The 20,155-nt window shown below is 44.3% G+C and overlaps 1 protein-coding gene and 1 long non-coding RNA gene across 9 annotated transcripts in view; both read right to left on the bottom strand.

Moving 5' to 3' along the window:
• LOC107269663 (protein sickie) overlaps positions 1-20,155 on the bottom strand; it is a 90,978-nt gene that overhangs the window by 15,485 nt on the left and 55,338 nt on the right. For 6 of the 8 annotated variants that reach the window (XM_015743777.2, XM_025086981.1, XM_015743774.2 and 3 more), the window contains 10 exons: positions 17,726-17,879; positions 16,124-17,636; positions 15,678-16,051; positions 11,547-11,808; positions 8,757-9,143; positions 8,443-8,670; positions 7,940-8,357; positions 6,429-6,570; positions 4,402-4,646; positions 4,172-4,323 (listed from right to left, as the gene is read on the bottom strand). In XM_015743777.2, coding sequence (XP_015599263.1) covers positions 4,172-4,323; positions 4,402-4,646; positions 6,429-6,570; positions 7,940-8,357; positions 8,443-8,670; positions 8,757-9,143; positions 11,547-11,808; positions 15,678-16,051; positions 16,124-17,636; positions 17,726-17,879 — 3,875 coding nt within the window. The remainder of the gene's footprint in view (positions 1-4,171; positions 4,324-4,401; positions 4,647-6,428; positions 6,571-7,939; positions 8,358-8,442; positions 8,671-8,756; positions 9,144-11,546; positions 11,809-15,677; positions 16,052-16,123; positions 17,637-17,725; positions 17,880-20,155) is intronic. The other 2 variants (XM_015743778.2, XM_015743775.2) reach the window with 1 other exon arrangement.
• LOC112494636 lies at positions 12,697-14,648 on the bottom strand. The gene is made up of 3 exons (XR_003060263.1): positions 13,420-14,648; positions 13,151-13,303; positions 12,697-12,900 (listed from the first exon to the last, which is right to left on the bottom strand). It is a non-coding gene; the product is annotated as an uncharacterized LOC112494636 (long non-coding RNA).

The following is a 20,155-nucleotide window of genomic DNA, read 5'->3' on the forward strand; positions in this document are numbered from 1 at the left end:
CTTTTACGATAAGCAACGCGCCAATCTTATCAGAGTTAAGTAAACGCAGTAAATTGAGCAATCACTCCATATACCCATATGTACCAAGAGGTAGCTAAGTACATATGTGTAACACATATGACGTATAGACCTCATACGATTTCTAATATAGAGAGTTATCAGACTCCTGCGTGCTTCCTGAACTTGGATCCGCACAGTCAGGTAAAGTACCAGTAGGGATCCTATACGTCACACACGTACAAGATACACAACGAGCGTATGGCACATATGTGTAAGGCACATAGGTGATCGTACCCGGTGGAATCTTATGAAATAAAATCGCTTCCGAGAAAAGTAACGATGGCGATGCTCCTCGTTCCCGGTGTCTTCCACTTTTTCCAGAGCTCCCTTCGACCGTACAGTACAACCCAGTATATAGCGAGTCTCTACATATGTGGAACCTCGGTATGTGTCAGACGCGTGCACACGGTACAGGCTCGGGTCAGTTTCGTCAGGGTAACTGGAAAAATGAGCTGAGCCACCGGTCGACCGGTTGGCCCTTTGTCCTTCGAGCCATTAAAAATCTTATGCGCCGGATTACGCAGAGAGAGGGGAGGGAGAGAGAGAGAGAGAGAGAGAGAGAGAGAGAGAGAGAGAGAGACGACGTGGAATCACCAGGAGGAAGAATCGACGTCCGCGACGGCGATGACGACGAGGTCGAGCGACGTAGGGGTACTTAATGTAGCATTAAAAGAGAAACAAAGGAGGCAAAACAACAGAGTTTTAATAAGCGAAGCGACAGGATTGGTTGGCTAGTTGGCTCCAATCAAGAACGGGGTCTTGGGGACTTGAGCAAGTGCTCATCTTCTGGTACTAACTTATATGTATATGTATATATGCCCTAGGTACCACTGGATGCTACAAACGCACGTATATGATAGATGGTAACTGTATATACGAAAGTGATGTACGTCGTGATAAAAAAAAAAACGAGGAATATACATTAAGATCTTGGGAGGGGTGTGCGATGCATGTAAAACTATTTCAAGAGTTCAAGATTGAATATGTTATACATATGTGTACGGGGTACTAAATGACGTACGGTCACTCGTGTCACGGATCTTCTATTCATTTCTTTATATACGTTAACGAGTCGAGATTTGATATCCCTAAGATTTGATATCTCCATGGGATGCTCATACTTGGTTAACTTGAGGAATTCTTGGTACAGCTTGACGTACGTCTTCGCCTTCGGTGTACCGACTAGAATGATAGTCGGAGAGGAAGTATCTTGAGGATCGTTGGTAAAGGGATAGCCACGGAACGATGGTGTTACTTTGATACTGTAGTGGTGTAGCGTACGTACCGGGTGTACCTCTTTGCGAAGGAAAGTAGCCAGGGACCGCTAGGTCCCTTGGTAATTGGGCCCGAAGATTGCAGGCCCGTGCGGTTGGATGTAATTTAGAAAAGGAAGCTTTGCCAAGGGTGATTGGCCAAGTGGCTATAGTACTACTATGAGTAGTTGTAGGGTACTGTATAGCACAGGTAATACTGCCATAGGCAGTAAACTATGTTGCAGGGATAAGCTAGCAATAGTGAGCTAGCAGTGCCTCCAGTGTTATTACTGTCACTACGTGCTATGGCTTAAGGGACAGTATAAGAGAAAAGAGGGCAGGATCCGGGCATTGGGCCTTCTTTTTGCCAAAGGCGTAGGGGACCCTTAATCCTGTACCGTGTAGATAATTGTATTTTTCAACGGGTGGTTATGTGTATACACGTATGCGCCTATGTATAGGGATTACGTTGTGTTTTGTACTACGTAGGGATTAAAAGAGAAGCACACCCACGCGGGTGACACTTTCGCCAGTTTATAAATTCCAAGGCGACGAAATCTCTAATGGTTCCTGCCCACGTGGTTCGTTTTCATTCCTATCGGTGGCTACCTCAGTTGGCTTTAACTACCACCTTGACTGCGTTAACTACCTTGGATATCTCGAGTCAGACGCCATTGGCTGTCGCGTAAGGTCCCTTTTGGCTACCAGGCCTGAGTTAGCCAGTTAAAGCAGGGTACGTTTAAGGGATTTCTATTTTATAGATACGATTTGAAAAATTTTCAGTAACGGGGCCTTACTGCGCGTTGGAAGGCTTCGTTTAGGATATCTTGGGCCTTGAGGTCTGCCTTTCGACACCCTGGTGCCCTTTTTATATAAGCCCCTTCGTAGACACAGTGGGCCACGCACATAAATCAGGAGTTTAGAATTTACTTCTTTCACCCGGCGAGGGAAAGACGCGTTTTAGAAATGTATTTCTAAGCCAGGGAGAATATTGGTCCGTGCAGATATTCCTGGCGAATGCTACGTGTTCAGGAATAGGAATAATATTTAATGCCCATATATTTTCTTTCTATCTCTCAATCGTCCGTCTCTCTCCTTCCGTTTGTATTTTCGAAACGTTACTAACAATAGGAATTGGGATACCAGGAAATGCAAGGAGCTTCTGAGTCAAGCCCGGTGTAAGCTGGAGTTTTGCTTAGTCTTATTCTAATCTCCTGTGTTTCGGGCCACAGAACTCGGCTGTTACGGTTTAATTCCGGCGCGAATAGAGTGGACGTGACTTCAGAGAGACAAGGGCTTATAAGCCACTGGTGGCTTACAGAGAAGTTGGCTAGTTGAGTGCTTGGCTGTTCGAGACGTAAAGGAGAAAACAGAAGAGTACGGGTGCACGCATCGAGAATGCTTGATGATTCCAGTATGAGTTCTAAGCCAGGTAGTGTAGTGAGTCGCGGGGTAAGACAAGCGGAGAAGCACAACCTAAGAAGAATACTCTTGGCCATATAAGTACGGCACGGAGGCGATCTATCGGTACGCAAGATCGCGCGATACTCTTTTCCACCCTATCTTGAGAATATTGGCTTGAAGGGAATAGCGGTTTTCCTGGATAGGATTCCCTTTGATGCTTCCTTCTGTCGTGGAATTGCATGGGATATTTATACGTTTGACGTTAAAAATAACCATTTGTCGATTGAAACATTAACTTCCAATTAGAAATTTTATTCCTTTGTATGGATCAATATTGAGGCAAAATCTTGCCTGTTATTTCAACAACTATTGGGCACTGTGTATAATCGAAACTTTTGAGATTAAAAATAACGTCCTACGTATTGGGCCCGTAGTGAATGTCTTGGTATAGTTTTTTACGTTTAAAAAAAAAAAAAAAAAAAAAAACAAGGAAAAACGTCAAGACTCTTATCGTCATTTTTTTATCAGAACACATCATGCACGCATCGAAGACTGATAGGGAAGTGGAATCAATAGATACTGATAATTGTTATCGGTAAGGCCGTTGGGTCATCGCTATACGTGTGTCGAAGTGCGAGAAACGTTCACGTGTGATTATCCAAAATCGTTTCTTGTTAATTTTTTTATTACACACTTTTTATTGTATACGTTAACTATATTTCACGAATGTCCTACGTAAATATAAGGATATAAACGGAGTAGACGATTTTACTCTCAACTCGGCACAGTCATACTTTTTCGAGGCAGCGTGTACATCCACGCTCCGACACGAACCGCGTCTCGGCGCTTACTGATCCACCAATTCTTTCACTAGACCTACAAGTACGCATAGGACGCCTGCTGGAAGAGCGGCGGCCTCCTATTGGCCAGAGCTCGATGACCCCCATTGCATCCAGCGTAGAATCGACCAATAGGACGCGCCGTAGGATGCGCCATGCTTAAAAATATATCTGGCGGGTATAAGGCGCAAATTTAAAAAGTTTTAAAACATAAACTCTCAGAAAAAATTCCTAAACAAGGTTTCTCTCGCTATATGTAAATTCAATTATATATCGTCCATAAGTTTAGGCATAATTAATGAGTGGAGATCGGAGAAAGTAGATCAGTTCGATATGACGGGATCACCGTTATCGCACACGAAACTAGTTTCCGTTCGGCGAATCCTCTGTTGAGAAATCCGGACAAAAAGCACAAAAACCTGGAGACATTAAATATACCGTTAAGTAAACCGTGCTAATGTGTTTGATGCGTCTTCCCTATAGTAGAATGTATACAGAGCCTTTCGATTAAGATATATCAAGCAAATTCGACAGCTGCTACATCGAACGCCTTGGTTAGGCCCTGTTTGGCTAAATTATAATACGTAAAATTATAAATTTTTTTTGTTTACTCACGTTGGTAGACAGCTGACTGGTTAGCGAGTGCACCTTCTCCTGAGCGTCCACTAGCTCTCTTCGTAATTTTCTGAGTTCGTGAGCTTGTTTCTCCTCGGCGGAGCTGTAGAGACTGCTTGCTGTAGATACCAATGAAACCGAAGAGCCGTGTACTGAAAAAAATATATATACAAATACAATGGTACCAACGACCAAATTTTGTTGTTCAATTACAAATATCATATACTCACTGTCGTCATCCTTATGAACGTGCTGATAGAGATTGGGTGGCTGTCGCGAAGTATGAGTTGGAGTCGGTGAAGTTGGTTGGGACCAATGTTGTCCGGTACAACTGGCTGTGCCGACGGGAACGCTATAGTAAGGTTCGACGCCAACTCCAATTCCCATACCGACGCCAACTTCTTCACCGACCGAGGAAGAGGCGCCGCTTCCACGCGCCAGCATCGACGGATACATTTTCTCACTTTTGGTAGACCTACGAATTCGATATATTTCAATTTATTAGTATTCTTTTCACCAATTAACGCAGATAGGTATGCCCAAAGAAAATTTACGCAATTTATTATTTGCAAATATACTCATGAAATATCTCTCATGGAGCAATGTGTACCAGTAGTGTTTAATGATTGTTCACGAGATTAAAGATTATCAGCAGTTTTGGCTAATTAATGCTTGTTTACCTATTTACAGTATCAATACTACTATAGCACCGGCAATATACTTGTACATTATTATTATTTGATAATATATTCTTTCGGCACACCCTTATACACACTCTGGTCACGCATTGTATATACGAAGCACAATGTGTATATATCGCGTGTACGATATAACCGACAAGCTCTGTGAAAGCTCACGCTGTTTGTAGTGTACATATTATATACCGTACAATACCTATGTATACATATATACTGGGCGTCAGTGATACCCTCAAAAAATCATAAGTGCACTAGGTTAGAGAATATTATTTAAAAAATTTGTACATAAGTAAAAAAAAAAAATACACTGCACTTTTTCATTTAACTTTTCAAGAATTTCACTAGCATCGCCGTATAACGAGGACTTCGTTCTCCCAAGTAATTAATATTTATTTTTAAAATATCAATACCCATGAGAACGAATATTTTTGAAAAGTGTATCAGTTTCATGTCGATTGGTGATCCGGAAGTGGCTCTGTGTCTACAATGGCCCAGCAGTAACAAGATCTCGAATTTCATCTGGATCATATTTCCGGACAATTCTGGACCACCAGGTATTGCATAACGAACTATATATATGTACGTATACAGAGTTATTCAAAAGTCAGGACACACTTGAAATTGACGTGTACAATTGCAAGGATGTTTCTGATTTTTTTTCTCCATCCTCTATATGTTGGAAGCTACGCATGCGAAGGCGCACAAAGCACGGGTGTAAGCACGGATGCGAGAATGAGAAAAATCAAGATTTCGGGCAATAAATACCGCTGCACGCATATACCAAACGTGTGTCACACTCGTATAAGATTTTACGTATACGTGGATAACAGTGTTCATTAATCTCTGGGAGATAATTGTATACTGTATCGAACGGCGCTGGGATCGTAACGTTCCATGAAAATGGTACGAAGAGTATGATAATATATATAAGTCTTGATATAAATACATTGGAAAATTACAACATATTATTCGTACGTGGAGACGTACGAATTACCTTGATATTTTTAATTTAATCATACAGTGTATAAAGATCTCTTGGAACTAAACGGCCCAGCTGGCTTCACGCCTCGTACGAACATTTTTATATGTATACTTATGCATTTCTCAAACGTAGGCATGTCTCGTGTCTGTCTATACACGCTAGTTCGCTACCTTGGGAATGTCCTGTCCCGCAGATGGCTAAAATGGTATTAAAGTCTCTGTGTTATTTTGCCGGAAGTGATGATGAGGGAGTAGGGAGAATAAAAGACAGAGAGAAAGTGGTTGAGTAAGAGAGAGAGAGAGAGAGAGAGTGAGAGAGAGAAAGAGAGTGAAAGACAGAGTGAGAGAGGAAAAGATAGAGATGATTTCGTCAATTAAAAATGACAAAGAAGATTAATGACGCAATATTAAAAAAGTGACTGTCGTGATTGTTAATCATCATACGTATTTCCGGTTGAAAAGTATGTGCAATACGGCTAGTGTTTACTATACATAAATGCAACGCTTGACTCTTTGGTCTGTTTACATGTCAGGGTAAACTGCTCGCATGGAATATATGGAGTTTTATAATGATTCACCTGATGGAGTTGCTGCGATTTAATCGCGGGGGTGCTGGTGATCCTGTCGAGTCCCTCTGGTGCATCAGGAGTCGTGCATGGGTCAAGCTTGCACGGTGTGAACCCAGGGATTCCACGCTATCAGCCTCGCACAGACCCATTCCTGTAGGATCATTGAAAAAAAAAGACGATTTACTTAACACGAATGCTTACAGAGTTCTCAGTGCTAGAGTTAATAGGGTCCGGGAAGTTAGCCCCCCATAATTCGAAAATTCCGGTTCCATTGTTTGTTCTGAGTCGTTCTATGTTTGTTCTATATTGTTCCAGAAAAACAAGTTTCTCAATTGAAGTTTGTAGCGGTGATGCGCAAAAATCAGTTTCTTACCGGAACCCCCCATTTACGGAAAATCAACGTTTTTTTTTGTTGCTCCAGCTTGTTCTAGATTGTTCCAGGTTGTTCTTGGCTTTTCTGGGTTGTTCCAGGTTGATCAGGTAGGACAGACACGCAAAACCAGGGAAACACTGGAAAAGCTGAGGAGGACGAACGCTCTTAGAATAGCATGTGGATATATGACCATTTCGAATGATTTTCAGGTTATTCCAGGTTGTTTCCGCTTGTTCTAGGTTCTCCTTCGTTATTCTAGGTTTTCCTAGGTTTTCGTAGGTTTTCGTTGGTTTTCGTAGGTTTACGTAGGTTTTTGTAGGTTTTTGTAGGTTTTTGTAGGTTTACGTAGGTTTTTGTAGGTTTTCGTAGGTTTTCGTAGGTTGTCCTAGGTTGCTCCAGGTTGTTCCAGGATGATCAGGTAGGACAGACACGTAAAACCAGGGAAACACTAGAAAAGCTGACGAGGACGAACGCTCTGAGAATCGCATGTGGATATAGGACCATTTCAAACGATTTCCAGGTTATTCCAGCATGTTCTAGGTTGTTCTAGGTTTTTATAGGTTGTTTTAGGTTTTCCTAGGTTTTCCTAGGTTCTGGGTCTATCGATGATTGTTCTAGATTTGTATAGCAATCGGATAATAGCAACTAACTTAGAACAATGTAGAACAAGATTCGAAATCGGAACTATACAATGTAGAACGATTTTATATGTAAAAAACGTTTTTTTGATCCCCTTCGAGTATTCTTCACTTAGCGGTACTAATATTTTGGAACAATATTTAGAACAACTAGAACAACTTGGAACAACTAAAAAACGTTTGATTTTCCATAAATGGGGGGTTCCGGTAAAAAACTGTGTTTCCCGCCTCACCGCTACAAATTTCAATTGAGAAACTAGTTTTTCTGGAACATTATAGAACAAACTTAGAACAACCCAGAACCAACAACGGAACCAGATTTTTCGAGTTATGGGGGGGATCGACCCTTCCGATCACTTCCCAGACCCGAGTTAATATACGTTACACGGAGTATATATTGCACGAGACTACAGTAGAGTAGCAGATAGCAATATTTACTTGTCTGCATGCCGGGTTGCTCTATTACAGGCGCACGCGGCAGTCTACATGGCAATTGCGCGATTCCTTACCTTGCGAGCGGCCACTAGGTGTGTAGGTATTGCTGTGTCGCATCCAGGAAGTAGTGTAAGGACTGTTAGGCGCGTAGTATCCTTGGAGATCAGGCGCTGCGTAATTGCTGCAGGTATCGCTCAGACTTCCGTCGGATGGTTTGAGAACCCGAGGTGAGAACGAGGAGGTCTGCGGTCCTCCGCCACCGCCACGTTCACGATGATGAGCGGCAGCGAAGAGTGCGGTGAATTCGGGACTTCCGGGTTTTGGTAGACTCTGCGAACCCAGCATAAGACGATCCCTGACGGATTGTGACAGCTGACTGGCGCTTGCGCCTGTGAGACTGTAGCTCTTATAGTGGTGGCCACCCTGGTTCGAACCCGAGGAATTCGCTTGAAGCTCCGTGGTGCAAGTCTGGGTACCACCGGAGACCTTAACCTGAATAAAATTTCCAAGTTTAATTAGGGAAATCTTGGCTGCTTATAGGCATAGGGATCAATTTGTTCAGGCTGAAGTCTTTTACCTTTGTTCTTGGTACAGCACTGACTTGTGCAGTCCTCGCAGCATCCTTCCCGCCATTTTGAGCACCATTGGGACTAGGACTTGTACCTGCACTGTGTCTCTTTACGTATCCAAAACTCTGCGGTACACCTCTGACCTTGCTGCTGCCACTGGTTGAAGTTCCCGAAGACACTTTTTGCGGCTTCTCACCGTTAGCGTATTCCGCCATGGCCTGCTTACGGTGTTTGTCCTATGATTAAATGAAATAATTTTGATTAAAAATCGATCAACAATTAATGACACTCGGAAAGAATTAAATTTTGTCTTCCAACTTACTCCACGTACCTGAGAGCGCCTGGAAGGACTAGGACTAGGTGGAGCACCTTCCTTGTCCCTGTCTCTGTCCCTGGCGGCTCCAGCCTCTATGTACTTTTTCCATTGTTGACTGTTCGAAGAGCTACTGTTTGAACAATTGACGTTTTGCTGTTGCTGCTGCTGCAGCTGCTGTTGTTGCTGCTGCTGTTGCTGCTTGAACGCCGAGGTGTCCGTTTGCTGTGAACTGTCGCTCTTCTTCACGTGAGGATGATGTCCAGTCGCCGGATGTCGTGAACTGACCACGCGGTAGACCAGGTTGTTCCCTTGCTGCTGGGCCCCCTGGGGGGTGGCAGAAGACGCGGCGCCGACGCCACCCCCCACAATCACGCTACCGCCACCCGGCACCCTCTGCATCATAGTCATAAAAAGGGAACACGTGATTCTCATACATAATCTCATAAGGATCCTTAACCACTAAATAATCTAATTTGACTTCAGGTCTTGTATATACTTATATATATATATGCTGAGACAATTCAATAGACAACCTACCCTTATGGTTACAGAACCTAGGTCAACCATAGGAATCTCAATAATTTTTATAGACAAACTTCGACCGATTTTACGTATGGGTATTGATTCTCATGCACGGGGGGGTTCGTTCCTATACTATGTCGGTACCCTGTAAACCCCCTTGAACGTAGCATGATTCAGAGAGGGTGTTTGGCGTTTCGTTTCGAGTGGGTGTGTCGTTTTCTATATGGATCTGGCCTGCCCTGTGGTGACTCATGGGGAAATGAAGTTCCCGATGTCCGTCCCAGACACGCCATGGATATTCGTTAGAAAAGAGCGACAGGAAGAGAGGGAAAAAAATTATGAAGAAATAAAAAGTATGAAGAAAAAAAATCCCATAATATTACCATATGCATGCAAGTTACGTACATGGAGGTTACACGTGTCCCACAATGTGCTTCATAAACGGTCCCTGTCATTTTTACGGGGCAAAGCAGGTCGTCAAGATCAATAAATATTTCCCACGTTCCCCTTTTGAACCCTTTGAGCTTTCTACGGGAATCCAAATAAATTCTTATCCCTTTTAAAAGAAAACGAGGACTCACCATACTCCCATACAGCTAGGGATCGGCGAATGGATCAAAAGGCACCGATTCCTCCTTTATCCTTTCTCCCCGAACGCTCAACCCTTTCTTCATAACTTTTTAACGTGCGTGTAACACTAATTATCAGTCCCTTATAGCCACGATATATTTCAACGACGTTCAAGGGTTCGTTATCCGTAAAAAAAACATTTTCTCAATTCCCCCACAGCATGCCATTACCACGAAACACGAAATTTTCCTATCACATTATATAATAATAATATTGTTACGAAATTCATGTATGTTCACAAGCTTCACGGATATGTACGCGTACAACAAGAACTGCGTGTACGCACCATGAACGTTACTCGTCAACTGGCGAGGGTCGACAAACCATACCGGACTACCCAGACCACCCCCTTTGTGCGTGATACCATGAAAGCCGAGTCTACAGGGTGTCGCAAAATATAGTATGCCGTACGATAGGTATACTATGATAAGTATACCTATAGGCATTGTAATCATTACACGTTATACCTAGCGGACTATGCATACTTTCTAGTAGTAGGTTGTGGGTACAACTACAACCCCACAGGAATAGGGTGGAGGTATCAGCAGACAGTATTCTCGGTATTACGGTCGATTCAGAAGTTCACGATAGGTATACGTAGTTTTGTCCACCTTAGAGTTACCTGCAGCCACGAACTGAACGTTCGCGTAACGAACGTGATACAAGCAGTAACGGAGCCCTACGACTGAACCTTAGCCAATATAGCGGGATCCGGCGGTAACTGGCTGGAGTTATTATTTCAGCGCGATATCGATTCGATTAGACGACCTGGCGTGACCCGGCTGCATAACTCAGCCACGACGTGAACTCTAATCTCCACCGTCTTCTTTTCCACGAGCGACCGAAGGCAACGGTTGGCCGGCTGACATTCGATGTACAGGGTGTAGCGGGAAAAACCGATAGTCAGGAGCTACGAGATACGAGGCTGAAGACGGGAAGACGAAGAAAAGAAGGAATAAATTCAGAGAGAAGCTTATTCTTAAATGATTTAAATCGAAGGGCAATAAAGTCTAGGGACCCAAGAGATTTTTTCAATTATTTTTTTGTTCTCTTTCTACGATAAGAGCGTCTTAGAAGTCGCCTTTAAGAAATATAAGGACCCTCGAGCTACGAGCTACCCCGATATGGGCTACGTAATTGGTATACCTATATGTCTATATACGTATACATAGGTATATATAAATGAGTACTCTACTCTCTTTGAATAGGCAGTTAAGTGAAGAGGGGGTCAAAAGTCGAGATACATTTTGATCCTGCCTACGCGAGCTTATCTATGAAAGCGTATAGAAAATGTCTGCAGATAGAAATATTATTTTCTCGTAACAGCATTATTGATTTCAGTTGGCAAAGATACGATGACCTTTCGGTTACTAAAGATTGTACAGGGTGCCTGGATGGATAATATATATTTTCGTAGTAAATCGTGTAGGCAGAGACGGTTACCCGTTGGAGGAGTAAGAGAGGGTGGTAAAGAGACAGCTGCAACGATGCAACAGCTGACGGCTAGACTTTAGTACAGCGTGTACTGTGCTTTACTTTATAAATACTTGATTAATTGATAGAGTGCATTTTTTATTTATTCGATCGATCCGGGTCAACGATCGTTGACCTACGTACAAGGTAAAATGTGCAAGGGTCACTGACCTTGTGATGCGAGGGATGTCCTGTATGATTGGAGGAAGTGTGATTGCCGGCGGGAATGGAGGCCAGGTCCTCGATGGTGAGTTCTGCCAGGGCGTCGTTGCCGCCGCTGCAACCCCCTAGCAAACCACCCTCGACGCCAGCTCCGCTCCCGCCAATGCAACCGCCATCCGACCTTCCGTTCCCGGATGGCCTCTTCTGCACCCTCCTCGAGTTCACCAGCTCCTTCACCCCGGATAGCTCGCGCCTGGAACCGCCGACGTATCTGTAAAGTAAGAAAATATTTCATTAATCGTATAGTGCAGGTATAAATCATACTTATTGAAAATCTCAGGAAATGAGGGTGAACTTAATGGGGCCTTATGGCCCTGGTCCATTGCCACGTTCCTGGTCCCGTTTAAGCCTGAAGTGCCTTGGGTCTAAAGGAGCGTAGAAAATTGGTAGCCGGCCAAGAGGATCCATTCTTCGCTGAAGAGCATGGGATAGGCTTTGGCATCGATTACAATTCGGATTGTAGGAAGGGGGCAGTAAGGGGATTGAGAAAAAAAGGGGGAAAAGTAGTAAGGAAATAGAAGTGGAAGGAATACGAGGGTAGGTGAGGAGGGAGATTAAGGGAGCAAGAGAGACGCAACGAGTATGCATAAAGGTAAAGTGGAACCTTGAACCATAATAGTGGTAATGGCTTAGAAAGGACCCGCCAGTCGGCCGCCATTATCCTCCCTATAGTAAATGCCAATTTGGAAGTCTCGTAAGGAGTCTGCCAATTGCTGATTCCAATCACATCCCGGACCACTCTCATTCGTTCGCATTGGGATACCACTGAGATGAGTGTATGGGTTCCTGTCAGATGGAGACAGGTAGGAATTGCTTGATTAGTAAGACTAGACCCTTAACCTAATCAGGCGTCAGGATACAGTCGTCTCGTTTTATTATTAGAAATTAAATGATTTGCTTGAATGAGAAACAGTGATATATATATATATATATATTAGCCACGTATTTCCATGTGTTTCCAATTGTGTAGTTCGTCCTGTCGCGTCATCAGAAGGAATCAATGTCTTGTAAAAATCCACAGGATATTTCGGGACCGTTAGCAATAGCCACGTATTTCCATGTGTTTCCAATTAATCAGGCGTCAGGATACAGTCGTCTCGTTTTATTATTAGAAATTAAATGATTTGCTTGAATGAGAAACAGTGATATATATATATATATATATTAGCCACGTATTTCCATGTGTTTCCAATTGTGTAGTTCGTCCTGTCGCGTCATCAGAAGGAATCAATGTCTTGTAAAAATCCACAGGATATTTCGGGACCGTTAGCAACCGTAACCAGCAGCAACCGGCTTCGAATTCCTTTAACGAATTGTCATTGTACAGTTTTTTTGGAAGACGATCAATTAACGATTAAACCGTTGTTTATTGGGATAATTTATATATTGGTATTTATACTGACTCGAGATTCATTATGGGATTCATGTTTATATACGTCATTTCAATTGTAATACCATTGTTGGCCGTTAAAGTATTCAGTATATATTTACAGACTTGCACAGATATCTTTTCTAGTCTAGATCCTATCCTATCTTCATGGTAGCCCATATACCATTTACAATCTTCGACCATAAAGTTGCTCTCACTATAGTTCACCGTGGCTCTAGCTGGGTTTTACAGCAGCCTGTATAATACAGCTCCATCGATACATTCCTCCCATTGTTAGACGGTCTAGACGAGTAAGAAGGAAGCCAAGAAAAAAGATCTACAATAAAGGTAAAAATGAGAAAAATAACAGTATCCGGCTCAATCCCATATCTCCAGGATAATTAAAGATAGCAAAGTAGAATTTAAAAGTAAATATAAAAACTAAGTCTTTACCGTATTCTCAGATCGTAACAAGACCCAGTCCTGTCTCCGGACGGTTTCTCGTGAGCAATGCAGTCTTAAGACTTCAGTTTCAATGAACAACGTATCTATGAACACTTTTAGTACGGCTCATATTCCGGAGGAAATTTCGGAATACGAGAAAGCCAGAACACAGAAACACCAATCTCGTCACCGGGACGAGACACCGTCATCGGCACAGTACGTCAACGTACAACCCTCAACCCCCAAGGAACCGTTCCTCTGTCACTCCTCGCACTTTACACGGTTCGCTCGTGCGATACTCCGTCCGCCCACGATTATACGAAGCTACAAGTTCTACGCCGTCAGATAGCGCCACGTTACGTTCAGTACGGATCGATCGTGATGACGTCACGGAACACAGCCTTACGCAGACGCCAAAATCAGTACGTGCCACATACACCTATGTAAGCATCCGACGCGTACAGGACACGTCTGGCTACGTTCCTTGGCATCACCCTTATCTCCTTTAGAACTCAACGATATATCACCAACGTTGCTTTGCGTATCTCAAAGATGAACATTGCTATTGAGAAATACGGGAAATCGTATTCCAGAGGACTCCATTGTCGTCCGTGGAAGTTTCTGTATCAAAGTGCCTGGGGATGCTACCCACCTTTTATTCCTTATCGAACCTGGCGCCACCTGGTATACCCTTACTGAATTACTCGGCGATTTCACTAACTACGGACAACGCCATGGCTGTTCGAGCAAGGACAAAGAACAGTTTTGTTGTTGGTGGTTGGGAACCGCTGCGATAGGTTCAGCCGATGTATATACATAGGACTCCAAGCATACCGGGACTACGGGACTACTAGTAGTTAAATAGGTTTCCGTTTAACGGGCCAGACAACAGATCTCTTCAGGCTGGAAGGCTGGAATATCAGAGAGTAACGGGTAATCGTTTGAACGTCACCGCTTGGAGCTGAGGGCGGCGGGGGTTAGCTGGCTGCTTGTCTCCATTGTGACAGAATGAGGATTTATCGATACCGCTAAACCGGATGAGCAACGTTTTCTCGCTGTATTGATGCCATTGAAAGTTCTTTGTTCTATCTGGCAGTATGGTATATCTGTATATGCATAGGGGTAGCAGTTGCATTCACTTTCTACGGTGGTGGGGTGGTTAGGGGGATGGGAGAATATTGAATTTCGGAAAAGCGCGTCGTGTTTCACGAACGGATGATACGCGTCTCTTGGTTATGCTGATGGAGTTAAAGGCGCTACGGGGGTTGGGGGTGGTTTAAAGCGTTGTGAAAACAACGCCGGAGGCACCGCGGCGGAGGTGGAAAGAAGGGATGAGGAGACACCATGGGGAAAATAGTATAGGTATACGAGTCTGGGGGGTTGCGAATCTCATGGGGGAGGAACGAAGGGTAACCATGGCCGCAGCTCACCCCCCAAAGTAAGGATAGTGTCTGTGCTCAGCGAGGCAGAACCAAATCCAAATTCAATCCGCAAGGATCTAATCGAGATTATCCTTTTTGGTCCACTTCCGCCCTATGTCGACTTAAGGGCAGCAACCTCTCCCCTAAAGTCTTTGCTTCCTGCCGAATTGAGAATTTACACACCCCTGCGATTGCAACCCCCCATAATCTTGACTGTGTATAGTACAGGGATCACTGAGCGCTATGGGAACGTAACAGGATGATCGGCTAGCTCTGCTGTAATTCTTGAGATAAATATAGAAGGCTGATAGAAGCTTGGTAGGCAATACAGTCGACGGATTATTCATAGTGAAATTACTTGATTTCAAGAAATTAAAATGACTGACAGGGTTAGTCAACTAATTGGACATGCGTGCGAATACCGAGTAAAGTTAATATTAGCCTAGTGTAATTTCAACGAATTAAATTTCCTTACCTTACCAGAAACATGGCCGACTAACTACTACTGTACATAACCGTCGATAGTAAATGACAGTGACTTGAAAATTGGATATTAAATTCATCCCGGCTGACGATACGGATTGGTACTGTCTTGTTAGTAAGTTTTTACTGTATTAATTCTTCATAAATTGCCTTACCACCTGCCAAGGACATATTGCGCTGGTACAGTCTAATCTCAGATTATGTAGAAACTCTATACCAAGTACTAACAAGTTAGTTAGTCAGTCGATACTGTAACGAAGTTTACGTGTACAGCAAGTGAAGCTCAGCCAGGTAAGTCGTCACTTTATTGATCAGCAACCACCGTGAACATGCGTAAAGAGATACACTCAATGTTTGGCTCACCTGTCGTGATCGTGAGCATAGGAGGGATTGATCCTACGAGCGTACAAGGATGCGCCACCCTCCGACATGTAGCCGTCGCACAGATCAGACAAGGTCCTGCTGCCTACGTTCATACCTCCACCACGTAAGACTTCTCCGTCGCTCAGATAACCAGAAGCTATGTCTATGTCGGCATAATCGTGTCCGACGTGATGATGGGAGGAGGAATGAAGTACGGTGTATTGCCTTGCCGTTGTTCTACTGGGAAGTGTCTGCAGTCCTCTGGCACCTGGTGTGTAACCCCTTAATAAAGGTTGCATGGGCTTCACTGTCATCTCCGCTTCGTCATCCGCCATTGAGCCGCCGCCGCCGCACGTTGAACTTTCCGACAGGACCTATCAGAGAGGAAATTTCGTTTGTTATCGAGTTGCTGAAGATTATTTATCAGTTAACACGTGGATCCATACCTTTTCCATTTGTTCGAAGGTCGTGTCGATCTTCCGGTTTGGAATTGTCTTGATCTCACTTCCGCTCTCGCTGCTTGGCCGGTAGATGACACTGCTGTCGCTGGAATTGCTCTGTCCCGTGCTATTGGAATTGCTGTGTGAACTTTCTGACATGAGATCGGATATACTTGGCATCGGTGATACCATTGCCACTGTATTGGGATCGAGTTTACGGTGTAGCGAGTCACTCTTGTGTTTCGTGGGCGTCGGGACGCTGGGGACGCTCGTTTCCTTAGGTGGCTTTGAGGTGCCTTTTACGAGGGCAGTTGGCTTCGGTATGCTGGAGCCAGGACTGACACCTGAACTCGATAACGTCTGCGGAGAGCTGGTACCGTTATTCTGCTTTCCGTGCTGACACGACGACAGGTTGTTGAGATTTTCAAAATCTTCACTTCCCGAGGTCTTGTTTTCACTCGAGTCACCGATACTCTCCCCCGGATGCGGACTCTCCTTCGCGTGAACAGCAACTTCCGCCGACTTTGGATCACTGATATTGCTCGCGTTCTGCGGCTTCGATTCCCTCTCTCTGATGCTCTCGCAGGAAGTCTGTCCATTCTTGGATGCGTCCTCGTTGCGCTGTAGACACTTATTTGTGCTCTCATTCTGTTCCTCGGATAAATTCGAGTTCGCCTGATTCATGGACAATGTATTATCGAAGACTGGACCATTTTCGGACGTTGGACTGCATCCAAATTCCGCCTCCTGACCACTCTGCTTGATCATCCCATTAGCATTGGTAACGAGGCCTCTCTGCAGTAGGACATCCTTGTTATATCCATTTGGCGGAACTTTCATTCCCTGCGGATGAGCCTTGGGATCCTGAAGTTTCGCCGGAAGGTCCATTTTGGGCCTCTGACACGATTTCACCGGGTCGGTCTTCGAGTTAGCCAAAATTTTCGTCTCCTGCGGTATCTGCTTCGGCGTCGCCAGTGGAGAGTTAGACTTCTGTAGCTGACTAGTCTGTTTCAATAAATCCAAATTCGAGGCCTTTTTATCCACGGCCAATTTTGGACCCGCGTTACTGATCTTGCTCGCCTTGGCCTCCTCCAACGTCGGATTATACAGCAGCTTCTCGGTCCCTTTAGTACGCGCTATCTTGCTCTGCGTCTTAGTCTGATCCTTTCTGGCACTTTTAGGACTAGCTTGCTTGGCAGGCTTGGCCTGAAGTTTCGACTTGAGGGCCCTACTCTTCGGAGACTCAACCTGAGCCTTGTTCTGATCGCAGAGCGACGTGGAACTATCCGAATATTCCGACCTGGCCGACGAGAACCCAGAGGAGCTCGACGTCCTTTTGGAGACGCCGGAAGACGCCTTGACGCGTTCCTGATTCTTCTCCTTGTTGTTGAACAGCTTGAATTTGTCGAGCACAGAATTTTTACCCTGTTGTACAGGAGGAGCGACGGTGCCCGAGTACGGTGACGGTTGCGGGGCCCTAAGGCCCCCACCGGGTCTACCAACAGTCGAAGCTCTCGGACTGAAAGCAAAAAGAAATTCGATCGACAAATAACCAACATCACATCCAGCATCCCTTATGGACCACAACAAACAGTAAACCGAACTCACCTAGGTGTCGTAGCCGTAGGCTGCCTCCCCGTATTCTGTGAACGTGGCTGAGGGATGAACGACAATCCGCCCTGGGGAATCTGCTGCTGACTCGGACTCGTACTCCTGGAACTGCTGGCACTGCCGATACCGCCGTTACCGTGTTTCAGTCCTCCTGAAGTCAGACATTGACACTTCCTGAGTCTCGCCAGCAATCACTACCAGATACGTACAGTCTCCCTCTCTCGCGTAACGTAACAGAGAAGACTGACGATAAAGAGGGCCGTAAGCCCGATCGTATATTACACAAGTACATATATACAATATATATATTCGCCTACCGTAAACGTAACATACACAAAGCCTCGAACCCAACGCTACACGAGTGTGCCCCTTCCTTATCCGAGTACAGTAAGGCGAATCAAACAATTGACGATAACTCGGGCACCGAGACGTCCAGGAGTACTCTTCCCTCGCTCATTCAATGAGACACAAGATAATCGTACCAACGACGGGTGAGGTTCGCATATGCGAAGATTATCAGAAAAACTGTATGACTAATGTCCCTGGCAAAGCAGCCACTCGATAAAACGACGATTGACCGGTTCGTTTAACGAGCATACTACCAGGACAGTGCCGGGTACGCCACACTGTGTACGTACGGATACGGATAAAGAAGGTAAATATAAAGTAGCGACGCGTTAAGGCGCTTATTTAATATACTGCCAGTGCATTTGCTATGCGATATACGTATACTTACGTTTACGTTACGTGTATATATACGTAAATATGTATATATTACGGGGGTCCTAACTACCTATGGCACTTCTCTGACCACTACTGTAATTCTATGCGCGATTTCCGTTTGAATTCATCTTGGATTACGATTACTTGGAGTTGATAGGCAGCCCGCATTCATCATCGTGGACCATCATCGTCCCGAGTGGGATGTGCACTGGACTCATCATTCCTGATCGGGAGTACTTACCAGACTTTTTAATCTGGGTACATCACGAACGACGAGCGGAGGCAGGCCTACGGCTTTTTACAGAGTATCATGCCGTTAGGCTTGTATTGTGTAATTTAAACTTTATATATGGTACGATATGAATAGCTATTGAGAACTTACGTATATAGATATACGGATCGTATATGGGCACAGATTGCGATCTGGTACAGAAGTTAGAGTCATTTGTAAGTATCTCATTCGAATCTAGAAGTAAATACTTTTTGTTTTCTTATTCTACATAACAAATTGTACCAGTGGATCGTTTGGATACTTGAAAGTGATTGTGAAAATTTTAACTTTTAGTTAAAGTAAAAAGTTAGTATTTTGTGAGAGCGTTTATCCATTCACGATTTGGACGACGGGTACCGTCCTTGTCTAATGCGCATGAACTCCCATAAGGCCATCTCTCTCGCACTCGTTGGCAGGTACAGAAAACTCGTAAATTTCAAAGAGAAATTTCTTTCCCTTCCATCTACGCTTTACTGTCGTACGTTTAAATTTATTTATCAATTAATTTTGCGAAATTCTATTCGCTCGTCGCAACTACTCCCTAAATCACTCTCGATCGTAAAGTTCACCCTCTTAAAATTATAGCGATCAACCCCCCCTTATTACCGCACGTAAACCCGAATAGTCCTGCATACGTATGGCACAAAAACATGAGATGCCCATCTCGAACGTGACTAGGCATCAGGTTAAGCCCAAATCAACTTATAAATATACATAGCGGATGATTCATTGATTCCTGAATAAAATAAAAAACAGAAGGGGGGAGAGAGAGAGAGAGAGTAGGAACAGATCGGGTAGTACCGAGAGAAATTTTCATATGCACGACGTGTCAGGCGCGTGCCAATAATGACTGATAAGTATTTCAAAGGAAGAAAAAATAGCCAGAAAAAAAAAACGAAAGGGAGTCCCTTGCAAACTTGTCCTAGAAAAATAGAAAGGGACTCACGTAAACAGACAACAAGTAGAAAAAGGCAGGAAAGGCTCCAGGCGGAGAGTACAATGCCCGTGTATTATTACCGAGCTGCAGCAGTGTACTGGCACTTCTCGCAGTGCTTGTGCCGAGTAGACATCGCTGCATATAAGACTCGCATAAGGGCAATGCATTCACTCCGGGCTGCAGTAGTGCTACGCGTTCGGTATACGGAGCGCCGATTGACAGGCCAAGGCGATTACGTTCAGTGATCGTCAACCGGTCTTTAAGCGTAGTTTTCGTTTCTCCTCTGTATGCATACGCTATGGCAGTACGCTTGCACTATATAGCATGGGCATCGTGTAGCACGGACCGAGCACAGGGAATTTAATAGTGATTAGTTAAGCAGACGCAATTCCACGGAGTACCAGGGTGACGGAATCCCACTCTACCGGATAAATACTTCTGTGCTACTTAATTAGTTACCCGGTATAATACAGAACCCTTAGGAAATTTTATAACC

The sequence above is a fragment of the Cephus cinctus genome, unplaced genomic scaffold (genome assembly GCF_000341935.2).
Source record: "Cephus cinctus unplaced genomic scaffold, Ccin1 Ccin1_scaffold0689, whole genome shotgun sequence".
NCBI classification, from domain to species: Eukaryota; Metazoa; Arthropoda; class Insecta; order Hymenoptera; family Cephidae; genus Cephus; species Cephus cinctus.